This window comes from Eufriesea mexicana, unplaced genomic scaffold (assembly GCF_001483705.2).
Source record: "Eufriesea mexicana isolate 0111107269 unplaced genomic scaffold, ASM148370v2 scaffold1482, whole genome shotgun sequence".
Taxonomy (NCBI): domain Eukaryota; kingdom Metazoa; phylum Arthropoda; class Insecta; order Hymenoptera; family Apidae; genus Eufriesea; species Eufriesea mexicana.
Window position 1 is genome coordinate 519885 of NW_016909634.1, and position 14623 is coordinate 534507.

The 14623-nt window shown below is 30.8% G+C and overlaps 1 protein-coding gene across 2 annotated transcripts in view; it reads left to right on the forward strand.

Moving 5' to 3' along the window:
- Positions 1-14623, forward strand: part of heph (polypyrimidine tract-binding protein 1 heph) — a 325042-nt gene that overhangs the window by 289132 nt on the left and 21287 nt on the right. For both annotated transcript variants that reach the window (XM_017901140.1, XM_017901141.1), the window contains exons 6-7: positions 2857-2908; positions 11396-11454. In XM_017901140.1, coding sequence (XP_017756629.1) covers positions 2857-2908; positions 11396-11454 — 111 coding nt within the window. The remainder of the gene's footprint in view (positions 1-2856; positions 2909-11395; positions 11455-14623) is intronic.

A 14623-nucleotide genomic window follows, 5' to 3' on the forward strand; every position in this document is an offset into this window, starting at 1 on the left:
GAGTAGATTCTAAAAGCGTTATTGTAGCCTCAAGCAACGACACGAAGCGTGCATGCCCGAAAATTCCGCTCGCAGCCGCTTGTACGCCGCAGGCTGATAATCGCCATCAGGCTCGAATCGGCATCATTGTCATACATTTCGTCGGCTGAGTGGCCCATCTGATCGTATTAATAATACCAGGACCAATATTTGCCTTGGTCCACAGCCTTGCGATCACCTGTGCTAGTTCCCACTGAATGATCCTGTAGGGTTGCTCTGGCTACTTGGTCCTATTGTTATTATGGAGTTTGTGACGAGAGAAATGCTAGAGGTTGACTAATTGTGCCTCTTATTACTATTGTTCTAGTCAAACTTAATATGGCCATTTGATTTTAATACTGTAATCATGTATATAGTTTAATACTGTTTCCCAGATGGATCATGGTTCTTTTATCCTCTTGTTATAGTAGGATTTGTGATGCTTGTGGTGGTTTCTTTAATTGTATATCTTATCGATATTCCTCCTGTAATAGGAAATTGTGATTGTTTAATTTGTTGTTTTCATAATACGTCAGGTATAGTGTATTATGTTTGTTTTATACTTTTGACTGTGTTATGATTTGCAATAAAAGAATTGAGGTAGTTTTTTCAGTTGTATACCTTGTTATTATTGTTCAGGTAATAGATAAATATGGTTACTTGGTTTTATTGGTTTCAATTGGTTATTTGACTGGTTTCATAATATAGTAGGAATAGTTACTTTGTTCTTGTTGTAATAGGATGCATGATGAATGAAATAAGGTTAGATTTTTCATTATGCACCTTACTACTATTGTTTCGGTAATAGCTTGAAATAATTACTTAATTTTTCTGTTTTCAAAATATGTTAAAAATAGTTGCTTAGTCTTCTTGTTATTATTCAGTTTCTGATAAAATGTAACTATCCTTTTATATGAGTAACAGATGAATATAGTGATTTAACTTTGGTCTTCTAATACAATAGTACGATAATAATGAATGTTTTGTCCTGATACTACTATAGGGATAGAAGGAAAGCAATGAAAATTGAATTCATTCTGTGTTTTATTATCGTAGCAACAGTTAAATGTGGTTACTTGATTTTAGGATTTTAATAGTATTTGAAATATGGTTAGTTGATTTATTTGCTATTATGAAACTTGTAATATTAGAAATGGTGGATATTTTACTTATGGTATTTGAGTTATTAACAATGGTTACTATATTATTGATTGTGACTGACATGCAGTTACAAGATTCTTATATTATATTAATGTGTGAGGTATAATTATTTAACTCTTGTATTGTTATAAAGTTTGTGACTGTTTTGATTTTCTTGTCTAATATATTGTCTAATATAGTATATGTTATAATGCAGAATAGTGAATCATTCTGTCTATTTACCATTATTAAATTCATTTTTACCTGTGACTTGAATAAAGGTTAAGTTCCTGAAATATTTGGTTCCTAAACTGAAGAAAGAAACAAATGAATATTATTAAGTACTGGTAAAATCACAATTTTGTGAGATTATTTTCGGTATTCTGAAGTTATAGTGATACCTAATATCTGGTAATGTAATTCTTGCTATCGTATGCTTAGTAATATATATACTACTTTATTTTTGATAACATAGTCTTTGAATAAGGAAATTGAGTTTGATAGATAGCTAATTGGTTTAGTTATACACTGAAATATTAACTTATACAATGAAATCAATACTAAGATTTGGAATATGTCTTTGTAGACTTATTTGGAAAACTTAGAACATTCTTTTGTTCTAGAAATTCATTTTATTTATTAATTATGCCAAAGCTAAGGACGAAAAAAAGATGAAATCAATCAATTATATGATGAATTTTCCTTTTTCGAGTTAAATAAAATTCGAGGTTCAGCGAAGGCGTAAAATTTCTGCGGATTGAAAGCTTTTAATTATCTTAATTATAGTGGGGGTTTTCAACAGGTAAATTAATCTTTTCATAATCGTATATTTAATATCTCCTTTTCTTCTGCAGCATAAAATTCAAATCTAACAAATTAACGTTAAGCAGAACGAACCATCTTTTATATTCAGTTCCATCCATAAAAAATTTATCAAACACTTCAATATTTGCTTAAATTTTGTTCTTTTGCAAACAATTTTTTTAATTGTAGATTTAACAAACATACTCCACGTTCAGAATATTATTCCAAACTACAATTTCCATTCGAAGATGATTCATACATAATTAATAAACAGATTAATTTCACGCTGAGCAGAGTAATAAAAATTTAATCCTTATCTGTTTCGAAAGGAATTTTCCAATCATCCACGCGATGGAAAGTGACGTTAATTAATTAAACGCACACGTATAAAATCCAATGTTGACGATTATTTGAAGAGGCAATTGGTTTATTTGCAGAAGTGTACGCGTATTTGAAAAATTTCTCAAGTGAGACGCGAAACATCTGTAGCATCGAAGCTTTCCAATTAAAAAAAAAAAGAGCAACGGATGGGAACGAAAATTCATGAAATCTCCATCAAATGGAAAATATTTCGTGTAAAAAATAAAATTCCTGTTTAATTTGCGAATTTTCATTTGAATATTGAAATTTTCAACTTAATTTCCTGTCAGGTCAGCCATGCCAGATATGGTAATTGAATTGAACATGAACGAATGTAAAAATGATCTTGGAAATCTGTCATTATACGATTAATTAGTTTGGAGGAGAATAATTTTTAAATTTGAACAGGATACTAATGTTTAAGTAGTACCTTTTAACTTTATATTTAATCATGAATTTTCAATTTATGATATATTAAACGTTCCTTGAGAAGGATATTGAGATACTAATTTATTGTTTTCATTTTTGTTACAGATTTTCACACGTTTTGGCAAGGTCCTCAAGATCGTCACTTTCACAAAGAACAGTAAGTACCTATTTTTGTGATTTATACATTACTTTAGTGCAGCAATAAAATTTAGATTTAAGTATATGTTGATTAAACTCTAAAAAACTCTCTACTATACTATATATATAGATGAAGAATAAAAGACATTGCCTTAACATTTGTAAAAGTTTCATAAAAATTATTTAATTTTCATCCAATATTTACCTAGCTTCTTACACATATTCAATAAATTCTCTTATCCAATTTATACAGAACTTTTACTTAGGAAAACTTTAAGAACTACCCATATCTTTTTAAAAGAGAAAAACATTGATCCATCCTGAAACTTCTTCAAACATTTCATTCAAATTATACTGTCTATAACCAATTTTCGTCTTACTTTTTACCAAGCATAAATGAATTTTCTTACCAAATTTCGATAGAACTTTTACAACAATCTAGCGAAGCTATCCGCGTTTATCCCGAAAGAAACAGTCTACACAGCCGAGAAAGACTGTCGCGTTTCGAACGTTCCAAAGTGCCTCTTGTTTTCCTCCTCCAGTGCAATAGCTACTGGACCACCCTGTATAGACGCCACTCTTGCTGGCAGACATGCCACGGCACTTTAGTACTTCAGTGTACACTTGAAGTGTATCCTGCCCCGACGACGCCGACGCCGTTGGTACTTTTGGTGTTGCACTCGAATAGAACGGGTGTCTCATAAACACCTACATCCGTAATCTCTCTGTCAATGCATCTTCAAAAATAACTGAATAAAGAGTGCATTTGATTGCTGTGGTTCGTGTTCAACAAATATAAGCAATATGTATTGAAGTTTAAAAATTGGATGAATTATGTTCAAGTGATTAATGATGCAATAACAGAGATTGAAATGTGAATAAATATAGTTGGTAAATAAGTGTCATGAATTTGCAGTAATGGTCACTGATGGTACAATATTGGCAAGGTGATAGTAAGTGTTAAGTACACGGAGTGACACTTAGATACTAGAAGTGGGAGTATTAGTATCTATTAATTTCGACTTAAGTTAGTACTCAAAAGATATTGAGGATTGCGTTGGAATCGAAAGAATTGTGGTTAGATAGCTATTGAGGAAATATTACACTATTCTGAAGTATGGAAATATATAATAGTGGAAGTGGTAAAGTGATAGTAGGTGTTAAGTATTTGGGAGGATGCTAGAGGGTTTTGAGTAGGTGGAAGTGGTTGTATCTGTTAATTTAGGCTTGGGTCGCAGGTCAAGACCTGTTGATAAACGTGTTCAATGGTGATTGGATAATTATTGATTAAGTATTATAATATTTTGGAATATAGAAATATGTGATTACATTGATACTAGAGATATAATAGTTGTTAGGTGTATGGAATGATACTAATGGATTGTGAATGATTAAACATTTCTCCAATAATGTTGAAAGTTAAGTATTATAATATTTTGGAATATAGAAATATGTGATTACATTGGTACTAGAGATATAATAGTAGTTAGGTGTATGGAATGATACTAATGGATTGTGAATGATTAAACATTTCTCCAATAATGTTGAAATTGTGAATACTGTTGGTCATAATAGCGATGAAATCAATTACTACTCTTTAAATTTTATTTCTCCTCTACATTCGTGAATAAATATTGTGTAATTCACAGTTCACGTCTATAAATATTTTATACTTATATTTATTTTCGGATATATACTTTTCCCTATTTTGTAGTCATAAAAACCAGAAAAATGTTGGTACTACTAACTATGAAAAACTAACAATGAAAAATAGAAAATAGCATTTTAAACTTTTTTAAAAGCTGTTACGTCAATTAAGCACAATAGTTGCATCTATTATTCATAATCAGAACTCAAAGTATAATTTCTGTTATTCTCAGAACATATTCTCAAGTTTCAGGTATTTCTCATTTTAATAGTCTTAATAAAATTCTCATCTTGAAATGTAGTATGAAGCAATATTCGCGCATAAACTTTTTGGACACCCGTTAGTCAGTAGAAGTCTGTTTCACCCCGAGGCAAAAATGCGTTACAAATTCATGCCGGTTCAGACAGCAAAAGTCTCGAGTATTTTATTTTGCGACGTGATAACCTTTCCTTCTTGCTTTTGAAATATTTGCGTGGCAGACAATTATGAAAAACAAATAGACCCCGCTACATCTTTGCAACGTCGATTTCCAGTCAATCAAACTTCTCCGTGTTTTGTGCATCTCTACGGAATTCAAAGTATTATCTTATGTCTTCCTGAGAATGAAAAATTAATGAAAACAACAAAATAAATCGACGATTACTAATGGTAAATATTAAACAATCGATTTTAATTAGTTCATTGAAAAAGACAACAGAACTATATTAGTCAGATTCAAATAAAATTTTTCCAAATTTCTTTAGCAGAATATGATCAGTCATATTAATTATTCTTGCAAGAAATATTTAGAAAAAAGGACCAATTCTAAGTTTAATTTCCTGTTTATAATTACTTGCATTCGCTTATACTTACTTACATTTACTCTTGTATAGTTAGGTATACTTATTTTTATTTACTTATACTTGTGCATATAAATTATTATTGCAAGAAATATTTACAAAAAAGGACCAATTCTAAGTCTAATTTCCTGTTTATAATTACTTACATTCACTTATACTTACTTACATTTTCTCTTGTATAGTTAGGTATACTTATTTTTATTTACTTATACTTGTGCATACTTATTTATACATATTCCTATTTAAAATTGAAAATATCTGGTAACAAGTTTGATCATAGCAATGAAAAGTGGAACCAGTTTTCAAGCAAATTTTGTTTCTCATTTATACTCATTTATACTTACTTATACTTGAACTCATTTGTATGTAATTAGACTTAATGTTTGACGTTTAGTACTTATTTCAGAATTATATATTCTTATACTTGTTTGTACTTACATATATTTATTTATCACAATTTTGTTTTAACATTCTGTCCATTTTTAACCAAAAACCTATACTTAAATCCCTGCAAGTATCTTCACTACATTTTTCCTAAAAATCTTGATCCCCTCACTCGTCCATAATCCCAAGCCAACAAATACCAAGCAAAACCCCGATATCGAAATTGCAATTTAAACCGGCTTCCCTCGATCTGCAGCCTAATTACTCCTCTTCCCCCACTGCTGCCACTCTATCCGAGCAGGGAGAAACAAATTACTCGATTACCAATTATACTCGACGAGCAACGAAATAGCGGGAAGAAATGTCCTCGATGTTAAAAAACAATATCGATGTCGTTCTTGGCGACAATTGGCCATGGATAGCCAAAAGACGTTCAATCAATGGACGCTCGATCGGACAAAAGGGGCTGTTGTCCGCGATTGAAAGGGACGCGAGATTTTCAAAGAGCAGGCTTTGAGACAAATAGCGGTTGATTGGCGAAATCACGGAGGCACGGCTCCTAAATTAAAGCGAAGACGCACTCGGTGTCCAATTAAACTTCCATTCGGTCAAGTGGCTACTCGTTCGTTCGATTTCCATACCCTTTTTACCAGGTCGTTTTTTCTTTTTTTCTTTTTTTTCGTTCTTGTTCCTTTCTCCTCGATTTTTCATTTTTTTTTTTCTTTTTTCTTTTTATACTTCTTTTTCTATTTGTCTCGCTGGCAGTTGACTGTTTGATTTTTAGGTAATTATTGAACCGCTGATGGTGTTCGTGTAAACGTTTATTTTTATGGGAAATTGATGAGGGCGAGGTATGGTTTTAGCGTATTTTTTCTTCTTTTTGTTTAAGGAATATGCATGGAATTGTATGTTGTATCTTTTATTTACGTTCGTCATGTTTATTCTGTGAAATTTGATATTATTGAATTTTCGATCAAATTTAGCAAGAGCGCGAAACCACGTAAAGTAGGTTACTAAATGCTACTAAAACCCACTAATGAGTAGAAATGGAAATGTCACAGAAGGAATTAATTCGAAATGGAGTACAGGTTTGGAAGAGAAATTCTAGATTCTGAGCTATGTTACTAATCAGTGAAATTGTAAAAGGTTCAGTTATGGAGGAACTAGCAGAAATTAGTCTAAATACCTATTTAAGTACAAAGTAATTTTAGTTGATAAGAATCATCGATAAATTAAGGCAATTACGTTCAAAATATTAATGGTGTAAATAATAAACATTTCATTTTTATTTTGTAATTAGTAACAATACTAAATCGAAGAAAACAAATTGGAATTTTAAGTTAGAAATTAAAAATAAATTAAGCGTTAATAATTTAAAAAATACAAATTTGGAAATTTGGCAGTTGAAAGTTAAGAATTGAAAATTCATAATTTGGCATTTAAAAAATAGACATCTAAGAAATTTAGAAATCCCACGTCTTAGGATTATAGAATCAGTGATTAAGAATGTAGAAACTGAGTTTCGAATTTAGAACTTCAGAGCTTAGAACATTAGATACCGAATATATAGAAACAAAAAATTTCGTAATTAGAAATAAAAATAAAGAAATAAAAATTTCGAAATTGAAATTAGAAATTAAAATTTAAAAAATCAGAAGATTGAATTCATAATGTCAGGATTATAGTTTCCAAAATTAGTGGCCTACAAATTGAATACATTAATAATTCAAGAACAAAGAAATCAAAAATAAAAAATTACTTGGAGATGGATGCTGTCTGAAATTAAAAATTGAGAATATGGAAATTGTAATTTTTCGAACAAAAAATCTAAGAACTGAACATAATTTTTCCAATCGAAACTTCAACAAGCAAATGACATTTCATCAGTTGTAAATTTACGTGTCTAAAGTTTCCCAATCGGAAGTTTGCAAATTCCATTTTCTTCGGCGACGGTAGAAATTAAAAATCCAAAGCGGTATTCCTCCACTCTAACGAGTTCCCGCCACTCCATTCATCAAACGAAGCCTTTAAAAAACAAAGGAAACAAGATGGAAGAGGTAGAATTTCAGGAGTAAGGCACTTGGTACTCGGTGTTTCTCGACATTGCAAGCTCGCTGCCTCGAATTAAAAACATAGGCACGGTTCTTCTCTTTCCTCCGCTCTTTCCCATGGAAGATGCCCCAGGGCAACTCGGCTATTCCTATTTTTCATTTCATTTCGTTTGAAACACGTTTCAGAAACGGATTCTAGCTATAAAGAGCCGGTTCGCTTGCTCCCTCTCTTTACGTTTCCGATTCGAAAATTAAATAACTTTCGTCCACAGGTCTTTCAATTCCTTTGTTCCGGTGAACAATTTGTACCTGTGTGTATGTATTTGAATAGATATATCGAAGCCTTGAATCTGTGATTGTGTGCAAAGTCGCCACACTTAACACATTCTCACGTTTGAAATATTGCAGTTCAAAATTCTGAATATCAATTCTTCTTAACAGTCGGTTACGTTGCATATTTTTTAGCAGACATAAAATTTACTTTTATTAATCTTTTTCCTGGTAAATATGTGAACTATATATTGTACAATGCAATTAATAAGAAAACTAAAATTTTTTCAAATTACAACATGCAACGGGTTTTCCTACAACCATAGAAATGTGTTCAGTTGCATCAACTATCAATGTTGACAGTTCTGCTTTTTTCTTGTTGTTTGTAAAAATAATTTTAAGTAGGTTTGGGCACACATAGTTCGTCATAAATTACGTTAGATACTGTAAGATGCATAGGATACATCGTTAGGGATACATCATTTAGTATTGGAAGCATAAAATATGTTTAGTGGTTCCACAATACGTATAATATATGTTATCTATTACTTTTTGTAGTGTAGGGTGCATTATATAGTGCAGAAGTGCTTTGTGGGTTATGTGATGTAGTATAAGATACATGGTTAAGTCGTCGGGTGTAGCACCTAGTATAAGATGTAAGTGGTGCGTCGTTGAGTGCATTATTTAGTATATGATGAACGGGATGCGTTGTACTATAATATACATAGCGTGGAATAAGTTATTTTGTGGGTGTATTCTCTTTCATATCACTTGGTATATAGGTATATATGATACGAATAGAATCATTCCAATACTAATTAGAAATCGAATACTATACTTGGTATGGTACATACGGGTTACATCATTCGATAATTTACATAGTATAGTTTATACAACTTATATGTTACGTAAAATATACGTATATATAGGACGTATAATGTGATCAAATATATCACTAATTGTGAGTATAGTATGCAGATGTGCAGATGGTGTGTCGTTTGCTGGGATATTGCAAGACGCACTTTGTGCGTCGTTGAGTATATCACATAGTACAGGGTGTGTAAGGTACGTTGCTTGTTTTGGTATTATAGGATGCACAGTGTGCGTTGCTGAGTGTACCACATAATATAGAACACACCATGTGTTGTGATTTGCATTGCTTAATACCTATGACATATAATGCATAATATAATTTCGTATTCTTATGTTAATTTTTCTCCATTATTGTCAAATTGAAAATTATTTACCAGGAATTAATTTAATTCTTCTAGTTGAAACAGATTTTTAGTTGTTTGTCAACAAGATCATCTCAATTTCATTTCTCTTGCATTAAAAGTTGAGATTATGTTTGTTAAATATTTATTGCATTGTTGAAAATTGATTATTTATATAGATCAATAAATCTAATGATAATTAAGACTATTATGTCATTACATTTTCTTTGTAACAAAAATTATATTTTTTATTTAACTATATTCTGTAACTTATAAGAAAGGATACTTTAAATACACAAATATATTTAGGATCATAAATTTATTCATTTGTCACAGTAGTTAGTAATACTTAACAATAACAAAAATTTTCTTAGTTTCAATCCTATGGATTGAATCCATCAATTCTGATTCCAAAAAGTGTCTTGATATCAAACTCTTTTAAATCGTTGCAAAAATTTTCGAATCGCTTACATCTTTGTGAAAATGATCTCGATTTGTACACTCGTTTGTTCAAATAAACTTAGTTAGAGAAAAAGAGAAAGCAGAGAGAATGAAAAAGAATGGAAACAAAGAAATAAAAGTCTGATGGGAAATTCAATGCGACAATAATCGTCGTCGATTTTCATCCGACCATCGCGCACGTATATTTATAACGTTAATATCGCCTTTCATTTACCATAAAACGGGGAGAAAAAAGGAAAAAGAATGGAAGAAAAAAGTACAGAGAAAGCAACAAAATACAGAGAAAAACGTTTTATTAGCAATATAATGCAACAACGGGATCGAGTTTTTCGCCGGTAGCAACGTTATTCAATTTCCATCGTTATTTGATCGTGGACAGGGGTGGAATCGGGGAGATAATAAAAATTCTGTTCCATAGAGGGAAAAAGTGACCGGTGTCACAACATATTACCACGAATCCAGAGAGATCCCCCTTTATTTCCATTTAATTTCGGCTTTATTTAATTTTCACCGACGCAAACCGCCGTGAGAACGACGTTCGGTTTTCAAAATTGAACGATAATCCATGTTTTGGTACGTCCTGTTTATTATTTCCGTTTTTAAAGGAATTTCTTTTTTTCGTTAATGAATTATTTAATAGATTTTCCTTGCGGCAATTTTTTATCTTCTACTCTTCACAGACGTAATGGTCTTTTTGTTGGGTAACAGATACATGGGATGGGAATTTGAGATTTACCTTTTTGACGATTTTTTAGAATTTGAATTTTCACGTGGATAACTGAAAATAGATATTCCTTTTCAGAGAATTGAATTTCTTTAAAACTGTCTCGAAGTCATATTTTTGAAATGGTTTACATATTTGTTGTAAAGAATAAAATAATTTACAAGATTTTTAAAATAATTCTTGTGTCTCTGTTGAGAAAGTAGCAGAAGAAATATGTCAATTAATTAATTAAACAGTAGTTTCAATACTTAGTAGTAAGAGTAGTAACATTTAATTTAAATACTTTTTACAAATAATTTTACACAATTTTGAACTGCCGTTACTAATTTAGAAACTTCATTAGAAACTTCATAATGAAAATATTAATATAATATTATGATATCCTATATAATGTTAATTATAAATAATAAAACGATATATTATTATTCAAGAATAACGAGATAAAGAGTATCACAAAAGATTTTTGTAGTATTATTCACACAATGAAGATGGATACTAATATGTACTACATAAAGAAAATTTTAAAAAATTTCAAAATTGACTGTACTTAAAATCACCAAAATATATATTATGGTATTGAAAGTCAATAAAGATGGCCGTTTCCAACTTCATCCCCTAATCCTGCAATTAATTTAAATTATTTCTCTACGTGTCTATTTTGTTACTTAAAGAGTAATTAACATTTAGGAACAACACATAACAATATAATTAGTATATAAATAATAGTTACAGACAATATAACATAAAAAGGACATAACACGTAAAAAATAATAACACATGAAAACGAAATATCTAAGTGTTAAATTAATTTAAGCAATTTACGGTACAAAGTAACGTAATATTTCATTATAATTCACACGAGTCAGCCAACAATTCCTGGAACACAATCTAATATACTTTTCTCTTTGTTTCAGACACTTTCCAGGCACTAATACAGTACGCGGACATGCTGTCAGCGCAAACCGCCAAACTCGTGAGTATCTACTATAACTTTTCCACCAAACGTACGCAAAAATCCCCCCCTTCTCCGGTCCCCCTTTTTTCGCCCCTTTTTCTTCTACATCCCTGGCGTCCGGACTCCCGCGTTTCCCGTGCACCACCGTTTATCCCCGTCCTCCCGTGGGACAGATCGAAATTTTTCGTGGAATACCAGCGGAAGTGTCATCCATTAGAAGGTCCAGGTGCCACGAGGCGAATAATGTAAATTTTAATCTCCTACCGCCTCGTTTTTTGTAAAAAAATCGAGCAAGCTTTGCATTCGAGTATTATTTTCATTTCTTTTATTTCTGCAGGAGTTGGCTGTATTTTTAAGAGAATTTCTTTTTACCGAGGATGAATCGAGTTCTGGTTTTGTTCGGTTCATATTTTGAAGCTTGAATATGTGAAATTTGTTTGAGAATTTTTTTTATTCCCTTCATGAATTGGTGGTACGTATATGTACACCTATTTAGGGTTCCTTTTATTGAAACATGACTGCAGAATATATCATAAATCAATTATTGATTCTCTTTCAGAAATAATTAATTTTATATATTACGTGGTACATTTATATAGTATATGATAATTATTCATATACTGTATTCATATATAATATTCATATAATATAACAATTAATAATATAACAATATATGTATATATATACCATATACCGTATACCATATACCATATAAATATATACCATATTCATTTATAATATACATACCATATACCATATACCATATAAATGTACTGTAATGCATCATAAATTAATTAATGATTCTCTTTCAGAAATAATTAATTTTATATATTATATGGTACATTTATATAGAATATGATAAATATTCATATACTGTTTTCATATATAAATATTCATTTATAATATATATACCATATACCATATATCATATACCATGTACCATATATACCATATAAACATACTGTGTGAATATAATGTTGTTTCTTTCCTTGAAGGAACAATATATATATATTTTCCAATTGATTAAATTTATGAAAAAATTAAAAATCCTAAAGTCTGCAAGGTATGTTTAGGTCATGAATATATATTTAATATGACACCAATACTTACATAAAGATATACGGAAAAAGGAAGAACGAAATATCATCAGAAGACCATACTCTAAACTAATGAGATTACGAGGATTAAATAACCACCGATCTCATAAAAAGGCACCTAACCAACCACCATTTTAACCATGTTCCAAAGGCCTCTATCCACTCGAAGAATTCATCCAACCACCGCAAGCCTTCCGGAAGTTGCGTTGCTTCCTTTCTTACCAAGGGATCCGCTCTATCCTCACCGCGATCTCCGGTCCGAAATTCCGCCGCGAGTCTGCTCGTTAACGAACGTTAATTCAGCCACTCGACGAGTGGAAATCCGCGGAAGCTGGCTAGCAGTCGACGTTTCCTGTAATAAACGTCCCCTTTCGTGGTCAAAATTAACTGCAACAGCTTACTCGCTGTGGTTGCTGCGTTGTTACCACAGATGCACGTCAAAGGACCGAATTTTTCAATCTTCTTTTCCATCCTTCTTCTAAGTACCACTCGATGGTACCCTGATGACTCTAGACCCGCAATTTTGATTCATCAATCTCTATCTTTTCTCCTTTCAATTTATTTTCATCCAGTGATTAATTCATCGGTCAAATTTGTTAGGGAAATTTCTGAGTCACTAACTTACTAGTAAGTTACTAATATAGTGCACAATCTTGTTGTATTAGATGACGATTTAGAATGTATGAGATGCTGAAGATATTATTGGAAAAATGAAAACAATAATATAAAAGTGTGTTTTACTGGATTTATTTTCTTTTTTAATTGAGATTTATCATTGTTATTATTTACAATGCGTTTTGAATTTCGATTAAAATACGTGAAGCATGTGGTTTATCATAATTATTGAACTATGACATTGATCATAACGTGGACGAAGAGTATTTCGTCCTATTGAATATATTATATATTTACAAGATAATAATTGTAATAGTATGTAAAAATTTGAGACCTCGTGAATGATAGTTATAAAATAGACGTCCTGTAAGAAATTTTGAAATTTTTCAAGCTTTTCATTTTTTACTTCACTAAGATCAACGTTACTAAAACCATGTCTACATATGATCGTTTCATGGGTCTAAAACCTTCTTCGGGCCACCCTTGGAAGTGTTCAAAGAACCACGAGAAATTGATAGATCGCGATATTTTTATAAAAATCGAACACGTCGTATTGTATCCACCCTAACTCCGCAGTTGGAATACAAATTTTCTCTTTTCTCCCCGATTTTGAACGAGCTGTTCGATGGCAAAGTTGGACGCGCGTGTTGGCAATCCCAGACACTTGCAGCTTATCTGGCTCGCTGCTTTTTTTCGTGGCTTTGTACAGATGCGTATTACTCAACGATTTGAATTTTACATAGGAAAATGTCCGAGCTGTTTGAAATTTTTTTTTTTTTTATTTATTGTTACAAATGGAATCCGCTTTCGGCGGAAAAATGGTGGAATTTAAAAAGAGGTATTACATGGGAGTATGGCTCGTGATTATTTTAATATGCATTTAACGAGCTTCGTTCTGTGAAAATTTTGGGAAAGATGGAATCGCTTTGAAAATACATTGGGAAGGAATTATTTTTCGTTGGAAATAAAAATTAGACGATGTTCGAGGATCTAGTAGTTTTCTTTTCTCAATTTGACAGAGCAGGAAGAAATTGCAAGGAATTCTTGCTGTCTTGATTGGTATTTCTTTAAATTTAGAAAACGTGATCAATTTTTCTTTTTTTCTTTTTTTGAAGTACAATTATGTTTTTGGTTGTATAGTTTTATTGTACTTTTTGAATCATATTTTTTACAACATTAATACCATTTATGATACATATTATATAATATATAATAAATAGTATAATGTAAAATTTAGTATAAAATAATATTATAATACTTCTTATATTATAGTATTACTATAATATAGTACAGACTATTTTATATAACATATTAGTGTATTAAATGTTATAGTATATACGTTACAATAATATGTTTATATTTGAACAAATATTATAATATTGTTTTCCATATTATATTTAATTATAATTATAGTGTTATATCAGGTATTTTTAATATAATAAAGTGAATAATGTATTCTGAGGAACAAAAATAAT